The 12,338-nt window shown below is 45.4% G+C and overlaps 1 protein-coding gene across 3 annotated transcripts in view; it reads left to right on the top strand.

The window, feature by feature from the left end:
- The window catches only part of tnr (tenascin R (restrictin, janusin)), a 121,705-nt gene that overhangs the window by 64,315 nt on the left and 45,052 nt on the right, over positions 1-12,338 (top strand). For 2 of the 3 annotated variants that reach the window (XM_037458202.2, XM_037458199.2), the window contains exons 3-7: positions 5,150-5,270; positions 5,874-6,096; positions 6,203-6,303; positions 6,867-7,029; positions 7,797-8,273. In XM_037458202.2, coding sequence (XP_037314099.2) covers positions 5,187-5,270; positions 5,874-6,096; positions 6,203-6,303; positions 6,867-7,029; positions 7,797-8,273 — 1,048 coding nt within the window. In that variant the 5' untranslated portion in view covers positions 5,150-5,186. The remainder of the gene's footprint in view (positions 1-5,149; positions 5,271-5,873; positions 6,097-6,202; positions 6,304-6,866; positions 7,030-7,796; positions 8,274-12,338) is intronic. The other variant, XM_037458201.2, reaches the window with a different exon arrangement.

Here is a 12,338-nt window from a genome sequence, read left to right as displayed (position 1 = left end):
CCTCCCCCCCGCCCCTCTGCCCCCCCGGTGACTCGCGTCATCCGCTTGGCCCCCCCACCCCGCTGAAGAGCTGCGGGCACAATGGACTCCCCCCAAGTCGTGGATCCTCTCACTCACCCGCAGCGAGAGGATCATTAGGAACAAAAGAGGGAGCAGTGCTCATCGCAGCTGTTAATGTTAACGTTGTGGCAGTAACAAGATGTCATCCTTTTGTTGCTTCCTGCCGAGGAGCCGCGGAAGCCAACGCTTGACACTTCCAGTGAAAGCTAAGATCAAGCTGTACGGCGCCATGCCGCCTGCTGCAGTTTCTGTTTTTCCCTCAACAACGTCAGTGCGACTTAATTACAACCGTTTCCTCCGAAACATGAATACAGCCGTACAGTCATCGTTGCACCGGGGGGGACGCATTCCTCCATTTTGCCGAACATGAGAAACCGGAGAATTGCAATCGTGCATCACCACGTTATTGAAAAACACCAAAACTTTGTCTTCTGCGCCTGTCACTTTGCACCCACACTTTATTGAATCACAGTCACATTGGTACGGTTAAAATAACAAAGCAAATGAACCGTTTCTTCTGCTTGAGGGACGTACAGTGGGTGGCTGCTTTATAACATAAACTCACGAGTCAATTCAAACCATCTCCTCTAAAACCTAAACAATGATGATGATGTAAGCAGGCGGGGTCGCTAGAATAAAGCTTCAAATCAGCAAATGGTAAATGGTTCATAGAGATATTAAAGGATTCTTAATGTATGTTTCAGTTGTTGAATGGTGGGGCATGGGAGGAATTTGAAAGTGAAACCATTGTATTGAATTTGAAACTATTGTGCCAGTTGATATATATTCAGAATATATATAGTATATACAGTACATGTGATGTTTGCAGAGTTGCTGTAACTGACGCGGACTCAAAAGCGGATGTTTAATAAACAAAAAGCGTGCAGTGGGTTGAGAAACAAAGCTGTCACTGAGAGAGGTCAAAAGAAAACCCGAGGAGGGGGGAGTAGCTAGCGACGGGTGAGGCCTCCGCGATTCTTCACTGGATGAAGCCATCCAGAGACATGACTTGGGATTTGAAGGACTGAAGCGAAGTGAATGTGTGCCTGAAAAACTAAAATCAATGATCATACAGAATAATAAATATCGAAATCAGATCTCTAACTCAAACCTTATTCTGTATCAGATATATTCATTAATATTCAGATATATACATCCATTGCTAAATATTTATTCAAAGTTATATATATATATATATCTACACATATATATTATTATAATCATATATCTAGATATGGATACATCCCCCTGAATCCTTACAGCTTATTCAGCTGCAGGTTGCTCAAACTGCAGGACCAGCTGTTCTGAACGGAGACTCATCACCGTGCCGATGAGGCCGATGACCGCCGGGCCGTGTGCAATCTTCCGGAGTGTAACAGATGTGTCTCCTGAGGTGCAGCTGTTGGTGGAGAGGGGGAAGGGCCGTGGGGAGAGCGCTCAGGGTCCGGGTGCTTGATGCAGCCTTTCGTTTTAAGTGCGTAGGCACTAATGCCTGTTCGTGTACCTCTGGGGGCTATTTGTGAAAGATCAGACGCTAATGTGACGGTATTTGTCTATAAATGTTTATTTTACTCCCTCTGTTAATGTTCACATCAAGATGTTTCTTTTAATATCATTGCATTGACTTTGTTCTTTACGAACTATGTGTTCGGACAACTCTAAGAATTCTACATTAAAATGATCGTAATACTATTTTGAGAAGAATATAGAGAAATTATTCTGACATTTTCTGTTTTATTTCTCTTTATCATTAGCATTCTTTACAATAGCAGCCAACATACACGTCATTGTCATTTTGCTCGAAGCACTATCCAGCAGCACATCTGTATCCAAAGCGTGTCATGAGACATGACTAAGATTGGGTTACTATAACACTGTCATTGCTCTGGGAATTTTAAATTCAATTCTCTTTTGAAATCGACTCCCGCCCCTTGGGATGAAAGAGAAAGATATCGTTGAAGATTCAAGACGAAATTATCAAAAGCTCCCCCCCAAAGAGAAATGTAATCTAACAAAGATGAAAAAAGTTACAGACAAGATCAAAGTGGCTTTTTTTTTACCGTCAATTTTTAAACATGCTGGTTTCTGTGGTTCATTTTACGGTTGAGATGTTTCACAGAGTGGCCTTTTTTTGTATAGAAGTAACATTTTAACTTCTCCTTTGTGACGCAGAATTAATTGTCCTGATGTTTTTTTTCTAAATTATTTTTGAACCCCCTGTGTTCATCTCCAGAACATACACGAAGGGACAGTTTTGTTTTTGAGCAGTCTCAAGCGGAGTCATTGAAATACACACACACACACACACACAACATTCAGCTTTGAATAAGCAGCAATACGCATACACACCCACGCTGTAGTTTCCCTGTGTGCAGCTCCCCATTTTTCCTCCATCTCCAGATTGAGAGGCTGATTGCTGGCAGACTTAATTAGCATCAAGACAGGTTGAGGTGTAAAAGTCAAAGGCTCAAAACACTTAATACATGGCAATGGGAGCATGCACTTCTACGTGTGTGTGTGTGTGTCTCTGAATGCGACAGGGAATGCAGCAGTCCTGTAGATTGCAAGGCGTAACTTTCAGTGCAGGTTTTGTGTTAAATTATGTTTCGCTTTGAGCGCCTGCAGCGTGTGGACTCTCTCTTAATTGAGCCTCCGTGAAGAACCTTCTCTCGTTAAGCGATGGGATGCTGGTGGGCATCGGCCTGCACCAATGACCCGTCGACCAAAGTGTAACCCTGCGACTTTGAAACGCCTTCAAACTCGAGTCATTGCCGGTGTGAAACTGTGCACAGGGTCGTCTCAAGGTTCTGCGTGGGTCAATATTTGGTAGGCGTTCACAAGCATTATGCCTTAAAGCGTGAGTTAAGAGTGTTGTACACTTGTATCTCTATGTTTAGCTCTGTTTCTCAGACTCGAGCTACAGAGCTTTTCTATACAAATGTATTTATTCATTTTCCCCCTCTCTCTCTCTCTCTCTCTTTGCTCCTTCGGATGCTGTTTTTTATATTTTTCCGACCGAAAGCCAACACTTTAACACTTAACCTTCATTTACAATTAACGGAGAAAAAGTTTGGCCTTCTGAGCAGCATCACAGCAGTAGATACATTCAGACACTTTCCCAGTAAGTCTCCTAGTTGAGCTCGGCGTTGTCAGCTGGGTTTCTACCATGTGTGTATTTTTGCTTACTACCTGCTGATTGTTGATTATAGTTAGCACCAGGCTAGCCAGGCTTTTGGCTCAGGCTCACTTAAGGTGAGCTGAACCAAGTGCCTGTTATGCTTTGAATTGTTAATGTCACCTAATGGTTTGAACGATTTATCAATATTGCTTGAAACTTCTGAAAATAATATGTATAGAGGACAAACAAGTCGACTGATATATTGTGAGTGAATTGTATTGGCTCACAATAATGCTGGTTGATAGTGATGCTTATTGAGCATCTTACTTAGTAGGCTACCAATGTTTTTTTTTCTTTTTCTTTCCAATATCATTCATATTCAAGGGAGGTGGTGCCACTGTGTGATTATTTTTCTTCCAAAGAATTGCTCAGGTAAAAACAGTTATACTTCTTTCTCATGGAAGAAGGTTATATTACTTTTTTCTTTTTTTCATTGCTTTATGTGATTGGATTTGTGCTCATTCAAAGATACTGTAATAAAGGGCTGAATGACTACGACAGTTATTTTTGGAACAGCCCCTTTCAATGAGAAGAAGGGTGACCTCACATGGGTGGATCAGGATAGCTGTTTTCCATCAACATCCGCGTTGATGTTTTCCCGTTGGCTTTGTCCATCTCACCGCGTCGCCATTTGCACGCTTCTCATTGGTTTGGCGAATGCACCAGTTAAACGGCTCGTGTCGTGTCGGACATGCTTGAGGGGAGGGTTTTAAAGTATATAGCGTGTTCCATCTATTCCGTGTGACGCCATTGGTTGGGAGTCTATTCTATCAAGGACAAAGCCAGTAATAGAAGCATCAGTGTCGCTGTCTGAAGCGCTGCGTGCCGTCGATTGTTACATGTCAGCGGTTGTCTTTCATGATGTTTCTCTATGTGTCAACATTCTTCATCCGAGTGGTTCTGTTCCCCCGCAAACACAACCACCCGAAACACATTTGTTTCACTTTGTTTTGAGCGTCAGGTGGTTCGCCAGATATATCTAAAGTGAACACCGGGGATCCGCCCCTTTCCTCAGTCATGTGTACATACCTTTCCACCCTCGGCGATGAAATGAGGAGGCAGAGCCGGTTGTGGGTGATGAGAAGTCCTCCATCTGGCCGTCACAACGGGCACCAGCAGAGAGCAGTAGCCAGTCTCAGCAACGTGAGATGCGTTGAGTACAGAGCACACAGGCTCGTTTGGGAGGTGCGTTTTCTCCCCCACATGCACACAATCATGCCAAAAGTCTAGGGAATAATGCTTCAATCAAATCAAATACATTCAGGACACAAGCTGTCCCCACACGTTCCAAGGTAGATCTCAGCTGCTCGATTGAGATGTTTGATTGAGCTCCTGAAGATGGCTCAAGATTTGAGGAAGGGAAGTAGCCACATTGAAGTCAAACCTCCGCTCGGCACCGTTTCATCTGCGCTGACGTGTCACTGTCGGCTGGAAGGATCCACAGCGGTTTTTCCTCTGAGCGGCTTTTATTTCAGCGGTGTCCCTGTTCTCACTGGAGAGCAGATTACAGCGACATATTCTCGGCTGAAATCCCTCCATTAACCCTCTCCCTGAGAAGAATTTCTCTATTCCTCCCAAGTGGAAAGATCAAATATTGGGTATTGCACAGGGAAATACGTTCAAACGTTCTAAGCCAGTTGCACAATCCCTTGAGAAGTTTCATTTTTTTCTTCTTCTAAAGCCAATTATTTCACATCAGATCAAAGACATTTATTTACATTTTACAGAGGATAAGCTGGTGGTATCGGGACTGAACACACACACACACACACACACACACATACACAGATATGTTGCCGTGGGATCACACATCTTGACTACACTGCAAAGGCTACATTATGTATTACTAATGCAACACAAATAACACCTCTGACTGCTTATTCTCTCCTCCTTCCTCTCATTTGTCCGCAGGTGTGAGTTCACAGGAGAGGTGAGGTCTCTTCCCAGCATGCCACTGGCGCGCCAGCATCACCGGGCCACTGCGCCCACAGCAGTCTGGATCCTTGCTTTTGCTCTGTTTATTGCTCTACAGGTAAAGTAACCTTGCCCACTTTTCCCTGTGCTGCCCAGGCCTTTTTTTTAACCATCTAAATGATTTATTTTCAATCTTCTGTTTTTGGCAGCCATGTTAATCATTCGACCGGTGTAAAATGTCTGAGAGAAGTGATGATTTTCTGTTGTTATTTTCCTGTACATTGCTCTAAAAAGTACGCTTGTTTGTTATAAGGGAAAAAGCAATTGTTATAGTTGATTGTTAAGCACCACTTTTTTTTATAGTTGCTGTTGCCGTCTCTCAAGCTGTCCATTAATGAATGTTAGAAAACCCTCAGTACAGAATAGTTCCTGCAGGTTCTTCATCTGAAGCTGATACCGTTAATGTTGTCAAAAGAGAAAAATAAACCCTAATTTTTAAATTCTTACTCACCAGTTCTTTAGCCAATAACCAATATCTTTATGTAAATAAATCCATTGTGTGCTGTGTATCAGTGTCATCTCGTTTTTTGTCCTCCCTGGGTTTTAACCTTAGTTTTCACTCGATCCTATTCTGTAAAGAGAAAATATATAAATGACAAACCATGTGCGGTGCGGCGTTTTTCCCTTTCACTCATATCTCCGATCACGTCTCTCTCTCCAGGGCGCCGCTCACGCTGCTCCGTCAGGAGACAACAAGCTGGTTCGTACCACCAGAGTGAGGCGTCAGGCCCCGGGGGGGAATCAGCCCCCCTCCGCTCCCTCAGCCAACGAGAGCCTGCAGGAGCAACCTCTGGTCTTCAACCACGTCTACAACATCAATGTCCCCTTGGAGTCCCTGTGCTCCGTGGACCTGGACGCCTCCGCGCCACCTGCCCCGGGGGACGGTGAGGGCTTCTCATCCATCGCGTCTTTGGGGTTTAAACCCGCAACATCTTATCTAATGCCATGTTTTTAGACGCTCTTTAAGACCTTTTCTTTTTTACCCAAAAGGTGCTCGCACTGAGTTGGGGTCAAGAGCCTCGGCGGAGGGGCCAGTGGATCACAGGGGACCGACCGAATACACGGAGCAGACGCTGGATGCAGACAGCCAGGTCGGCCTTGTATTTGGCACCAACTGTACTAAAGCTATTCTTAGGGTGCTACCAGAGTGAGGTTTGAAGAGGCGTTTTGGGAGTGAGTTAGGCAGACTACCTCATGCTGCATGGACGTGAGAACAAAAGCGTCATCTAAAGGCCGACGCCTACTTTGTCGCCTACTTGAGCGCAGAAATAATGAAAGCGTAAAAAAAGATTTTTTGAGGTGTATCCCCTCTGTCTGAGATCCGACACGTGACCCTATTGAGCTTGTTTGTAGGTGCCTACATGGGTTTACAGTCATTACAGCGGCCACCCTTTGCTCTTACTTTAGTGTAGAGGGGGATGATGGAAGAACTTTGGACATTTGTATATTTTTATGGTGTCGCTGGCCTCAGTTCACCGTGATGGACTAAACTAGAACCTTTTCCCCCCCAGTTTTCCAATATACAGCTAAACAGTATAACACAATCAGATTGGAAAGAATTGCCTTATAAGCTTAAATAGTGCCTTTATGTTTCAACATGCAATTCTATTTCTTCTTCTTCTTTTTTTCTTCTCTTCTTCTCGTTCTTCTTCAGGTAACATTCACTCACCGCATCAACATCCCAAAAGCTGCATGCGGCTGTCCGACAACAACCACAATCCAGCAACTTGCCACCAGGGTGGAGATGCTGGAGAGAGAAGTTTCCCTCCTCAGAGCTCAGTGTGGGTCTGGATGCTGTGGGGAGAGCTCCGCCATGGGTGAGTGCTGTTTAACAATGACAGCATACAGTATACGAATACGGCTTAAGGATGTTGTTTTTATGTCTATTCAAGCCGTTTTAATACCAATGTTTGTACGGGAGGTACCTCTGGAGTCAACTATTAGGCTTCTGAAAGGAAAGATACACAAAGCTGCAAGAAATTCATTCAACAGTGTCATCGGTGGGAAAAAGAAGAAAAGAAAAAACAGGTGTTGTACGTAAATGATGGAGAAAAAACTGTTTGCACTGCGAATGAAGAGAAACCAGACGGCAGCAGAATGATAATGCCGGAGTAGTTTTTTTTACACGCAGTCCCAGGCTTAAAGGTGTGGAGAACCCTTTGCCACTGGTAACACTTTTGTTACAGTACAAGGAGACAAAAACGGATAGCATTATGGCTACATTATGGTTAAAGGATCTGCTCCATTGACACCATCATTTCATTCAAATGTGTTCTGAAAATGGTCCATCTCTTCAGTTCGGATATGATTATCTCCGACAGTTGCAACATGAATCAGAATGAGGATGAAGTGATCAGCTTTTGAGCAAGGTGTCTAGATGGAAATGCAAAAAATATGAGTTTAATGTGAACGTGAAGAGAATTGGGTGTGTGTTCGTGTCAAGTCAAGTGCATACTAATTTAAAGGAAGTAATAATCCTCTAAATCCAAACCACGCCTTCCCGTTTGATTCATTCATTCTTTTGGGTCAAACATCACATAACGATGTATACATCTTCTCCTTTTCAAAAAAAAAAAAAACCAAGGTCATTTAGACTTTGTCCCAGGCTGCAGCGGCCACGGCAGCTTCAGCTTCGACCTTTGCGGCTGCATCTGCGAGGAAGGCTGGGGCGGCAAAAACTGCTCGGAGGCCCGCTGCGTGGACGACTGCTCCGGCCAGGGTGTGTGCGTGGAAGGCGAGTGCATCTGCGACCGCGACTTCGGCGGCGACAACTGCTCGGAGCCGCGGTGCCCGGCGGACTGCTCGGGCCGCGGGCTCTGCGTCGACGGGGAGTGCGTGTGCGAAGAGTCCTTCACCGGCGAAGACTGCGCGGTCGGGAGGTGTCTGAACGACTGCTCGGACCAGGGCCTGTGCGCCAACGGGACGTGCCAGTGCAGGCCCGGCTACGTGGGGGAGGACTGCTCGCTGGTCTACTGCGCCAACAACTGCAGCAAGAAGGGAGTCTGCAGGGAGGGATTCTGTGTCTGCCAGGACGGCTTCGCAGGGGACGACTGCAATTCCGGTAGGCTGTTACTCTTGAGCCTTTTTTCGCCTCGGTTTCAACCTCTTGACTGTTGTCTGACACTAAAAGTCGTCTCTTAGACATTTGTGGTTCAAATCCGCCCCCCCCGGGGAACAAACTCGCCGTCACCGTGGTTCAGAATCTAGTAACTCAGAGCAGAAATCCAGGCGAACGGATTGGCCGAGAGGGGGGAAGCGACACGTGCGCGCGCATACACAGACATATGCACGTGTCGGGGCAGAACGGCTGTGCACGAAAAAAAATATACATATATTTATTTTATTGTATTTCCAGATTTTCTTCATGTGTAATGGCACGGGAAGCACTGCTTTAAATGACCTGACCTCCAGTCAAAGAACTCAGGATACCTGCTTCATAGAATGTAAACAACTTGATTGTCTGCAAAATGCAGCCCTTTACACATCTGTTTGGGTGAATCGAGATCTGATTATTATTTATCTTCTAATAAACCAGTCCCCCGCTGCTCTGTGTTGTTCATTGTGAGTGACGAGGCCACCCGACATCGGCGCCAGCTGCCGTCCTAACGGCCCGGCACCAAGGTCGATCCATCAACTTTATCATATTACATTTTGATTGTCACAAAATAGCTATGATCAACAAGCTGCGATCTGCCATGCATTTATACATTACAGCCACCAGCCTCCAATTCAGAACAATGCGAGCGTGACGAGGGGCTGTGTGCTGCCCGAGTAGAAAGGATGGAGTCATCAGATATTAGCAAAATAATTGATGACAAAATAGATTAAGACTTGAATTCATTTGCATGGACAGAGGCTGCCTCATCTGTCTTCGTGGCGTGTCTCAATAACACATACAGTCAGGATTTCAATACATGAATAAAAGCTAATAAAGGCCGAAATTACATTTATTGCTCGCTGGTTAAAATATGAATCGATATCTACTATCGACGCTGGTTTTAAACATGAATCGACATCGACTGTCTCTCCTCATCTGCCTCAAACGGCAGGGCTGCATGTGATGTTTCGGCCTGAAGCGCTCGCTGTGACAAAAGGCGAGCAAGACTCGTCTCAGCAGCCGCTCTCTCCCAAGATGAGCGTGACTTCACACGCGGGTGCCCGTCATTTTTAGCACCCACAAGGTGAAGGATGAAGACGGACAGGTGAGCTGCCGTCCCATCAAATGTCCACAGCACCAATCAAAAGTTTGGACACGCGTTCTCACGCGGGGAAGTGTGCATTTGGCTACCGTATGAAAAGTGAGAGAGTACCAATTGCTTCTGTCTTTGCAATCAGAGGCTAAAATAGCCAACGCTGGTCGGGGGGGTAGTTTGCTGAATACAAAACGAAGCCGCTCAATTACCCGAGACCTGCAGGGCGACAGGCGTAAGTGTTCCACGTTATCAAAAGCGGGATGTATTTTTTGCTCCATTACGGTGGCCAATATTGCCGCACCGTGACAAATAATGGAGGCTGTTGAATTTATACGGGATGTTCAAGGCGTAAAGGGTTGTATACAGTTAATCTCTCTATAAAAATGTATCCACCCACAAAGCAGAGATCAACTGGTGCTCAGGAGTGGCATTTCATCTCGGAGGCTAGAGGAATTCACCAATCGCTCTAATGAGTTTGGATGCGCCGCGTGAAAAGTAGCAGTGACATTCTCCGGTTGTTGACATCCTCTGAGTGCGGCGGTCGAGACAACTGACATTTAGCTGCGGGTCTCGGAGCGGCGCTGCAGCTTTAATGTTCTGCAGGGTTTGTGTATGCAAACTACAAAGAAGTTCTTCCCGTTGTCCTTATTCTATTTAAATGTTTGGATGTATTGCATCAATCATATTTGACAGCGTGGCTTTGTGTCCGTCGGCTGTGTTCTTCTATTCTGTAACCGTGATATGAATAGGGCTTTGACAGACATGTGACAGTCCGCCTTATCACAGGCTCACAGAATAACTTCACTTACAGGCGAAAGGCGGCTGAATTCTCTTTCTGCCATTCAGTCTGCCTCTTCAGCTTGAGGAACACACACTGTTATCATGGTTTGACCCGAAATTGTGTTGTAGATTGTGACAAAAGTGGGTCAATACCTAGAGCCATTCTCTGCCACTGAATAGAAATCGATTTTCTTTTTCCTCCCCCCCCCCCCCCCCATGTATGACAAAGGACCTTTTGAGGCAATCAGGAATCAGGAATCGTTTATTGCCATAATATGTCAGACATACATGGAATGTGACTTGGCGGTTAGTGCATGACAACTGATTTTTATACCAGAAGAGACACAAAATTGTAGCTAAAATCTTGTTTTTACATTTTTTGATAATGCTTTATAGGAATACCTCTTGTAATGTTTGCTCATGGTATTCTTTCATCTGTTATGCCTCTGCATGCCCCGACTCTTCGAGTTGTCGATCCACACGTACAGATGAACATCCATCTCACCCAAACTTGGGCACAAGATATCTCAGGAACACATTGAGGCAACTTCTTCAATTTAATAAGTGTTTTTGGTCAAGTTTTTGGAATCTCGAATAGAATAAACTGATGAAGTGATGACTGGACATTGATATAAACAACACAACCTGTACTTCCTATTGTCTACTGTTCAATAATACCTTAAGCCCACATTTACACAATTTAGCTTCTAAAATGCATAAGCATTGTTTTTGACCACTGCCTTCACATAATGAAGCGTGTAGCCAGTTTGGTAAATGCTTAATTAGCAGAAACAGACTGTTTTCTGTGTTAACCCAAACAAAATACTGTGTAGATCAAAGGAAAAAAAGTCACACGGCACAGTCCAGATGAAAAAACATCTGCGTTATTCAGATGTTTTCTACTACACTCACTTGCCAAAATATTACACCTCACACTGCAAGTTAGTCACGAGCAAATGAACAAGATAATTCACAGGAATTAGCCAGGAGGTAAGTTAGCCCCTCCACTGACCTGAAACAACCCTTGAGAAAGGTGCATGCCCTCAGCACATGAATTAGTTTGCAAATAATAGAGCCTGCATATTCCTACGATCACGTTTCTGTAGCGGCTGCTTATCTTCTACATGTATACACGCGTCACATGGTCTGTTCACCATGCTTTTCTTTCATATTCTAACTGAGGGGATTTGTTTAAACACCTGCTGCTGAAGTCGGACACTGTCCCCCTCCCAAAGGTCAGAAACTGTGTTGACGCTGTGCAGATGAGAAATGCCGACAGGACGTCAGGTTGAACCGCTCCCAGGCGACAATAAAGTAAACAGCATATTTGCATTCAAAAAGAACTGCTCGACCTTTTTATGTAGCAGCAACAAGGTGAGACGCTCAATGCCTCCCTCTCCTCTCCGCAGGCTTCTTAGGGCTCCTCTGACTAACTTTGCAGAGAAGCCCAGAAAGACGCGTGTCAGGTCTGCTTGTCCTTCTCCTTCTACCGGAGTCTTTAAGTCTTTCAGGCAGCTCGTCTTCTTCCAGCCTCCTCGCCGGACCTCATTCAATCACTCTTCTTGGATGCCATAGGTTATTGTTCCTTTCATTTGATTTGTTATTCCCTTCACCCATTGACGCAACAAACCCAGCTAATTGAATGCTGCAGGATTAGTCCCCGGTGCAGTGCGGTTGACGGTTTGTGAGATGAGCGAAGCGCGGTGCAGCTTTCGCCCATCTGTCGAGCGTGTGAGGAACCCGCCTGGACGGCTACTAGAGAAGATCTCGGTGCTGTGCTGCAGAATCCGGCCTCACAGGAGGATGAAGGGTTGTTCATCACACTATCACACTCGCTTTTACTCCGCTCGCCCTTCCTCGTTAACCGCATCACCCTCACTCACCGTCTTTCCGCGTCAGCGGTTCGGGGCTCAACTTGTCTGGTCTTTGTCTCTTCTCTCCTCCGTCTCGCCCTGTCTCCGACGCAAACTGTTTTGCACTTCCTGTCTCGTCTTCCCCTTCATGTCCTTCACCCCTCCCCCCCACCCCCTTCTTCTTGTTGTTTTTGGCAGCGGTGGCTGCAAACACTCTTGTCTGCGCATCCTCATTGACATTCATCACCGCCTCTCGAGCTCATGGCTTGACGATCTCCACTCGTGCCTGAGTGATTGACA

Source organism: Pungitius pungitius, chromosome 15, assembly GCF_949316345.1.
Source record: "Pungitius pungitius chromosome 15, fPunPun2.1, whole genome shotgun sequence".
Lineage (NCBI taxonomy): Eukaryota > Metazoa > Chordata > Actinopteri > Perciformes > Gasterosteidae > Pungitius > Pungitius pungitius.
Note: the sequence above shows the minus strand (reverse complement) of the source record. Positions and strands in the feature narration are given on the sequence as shown.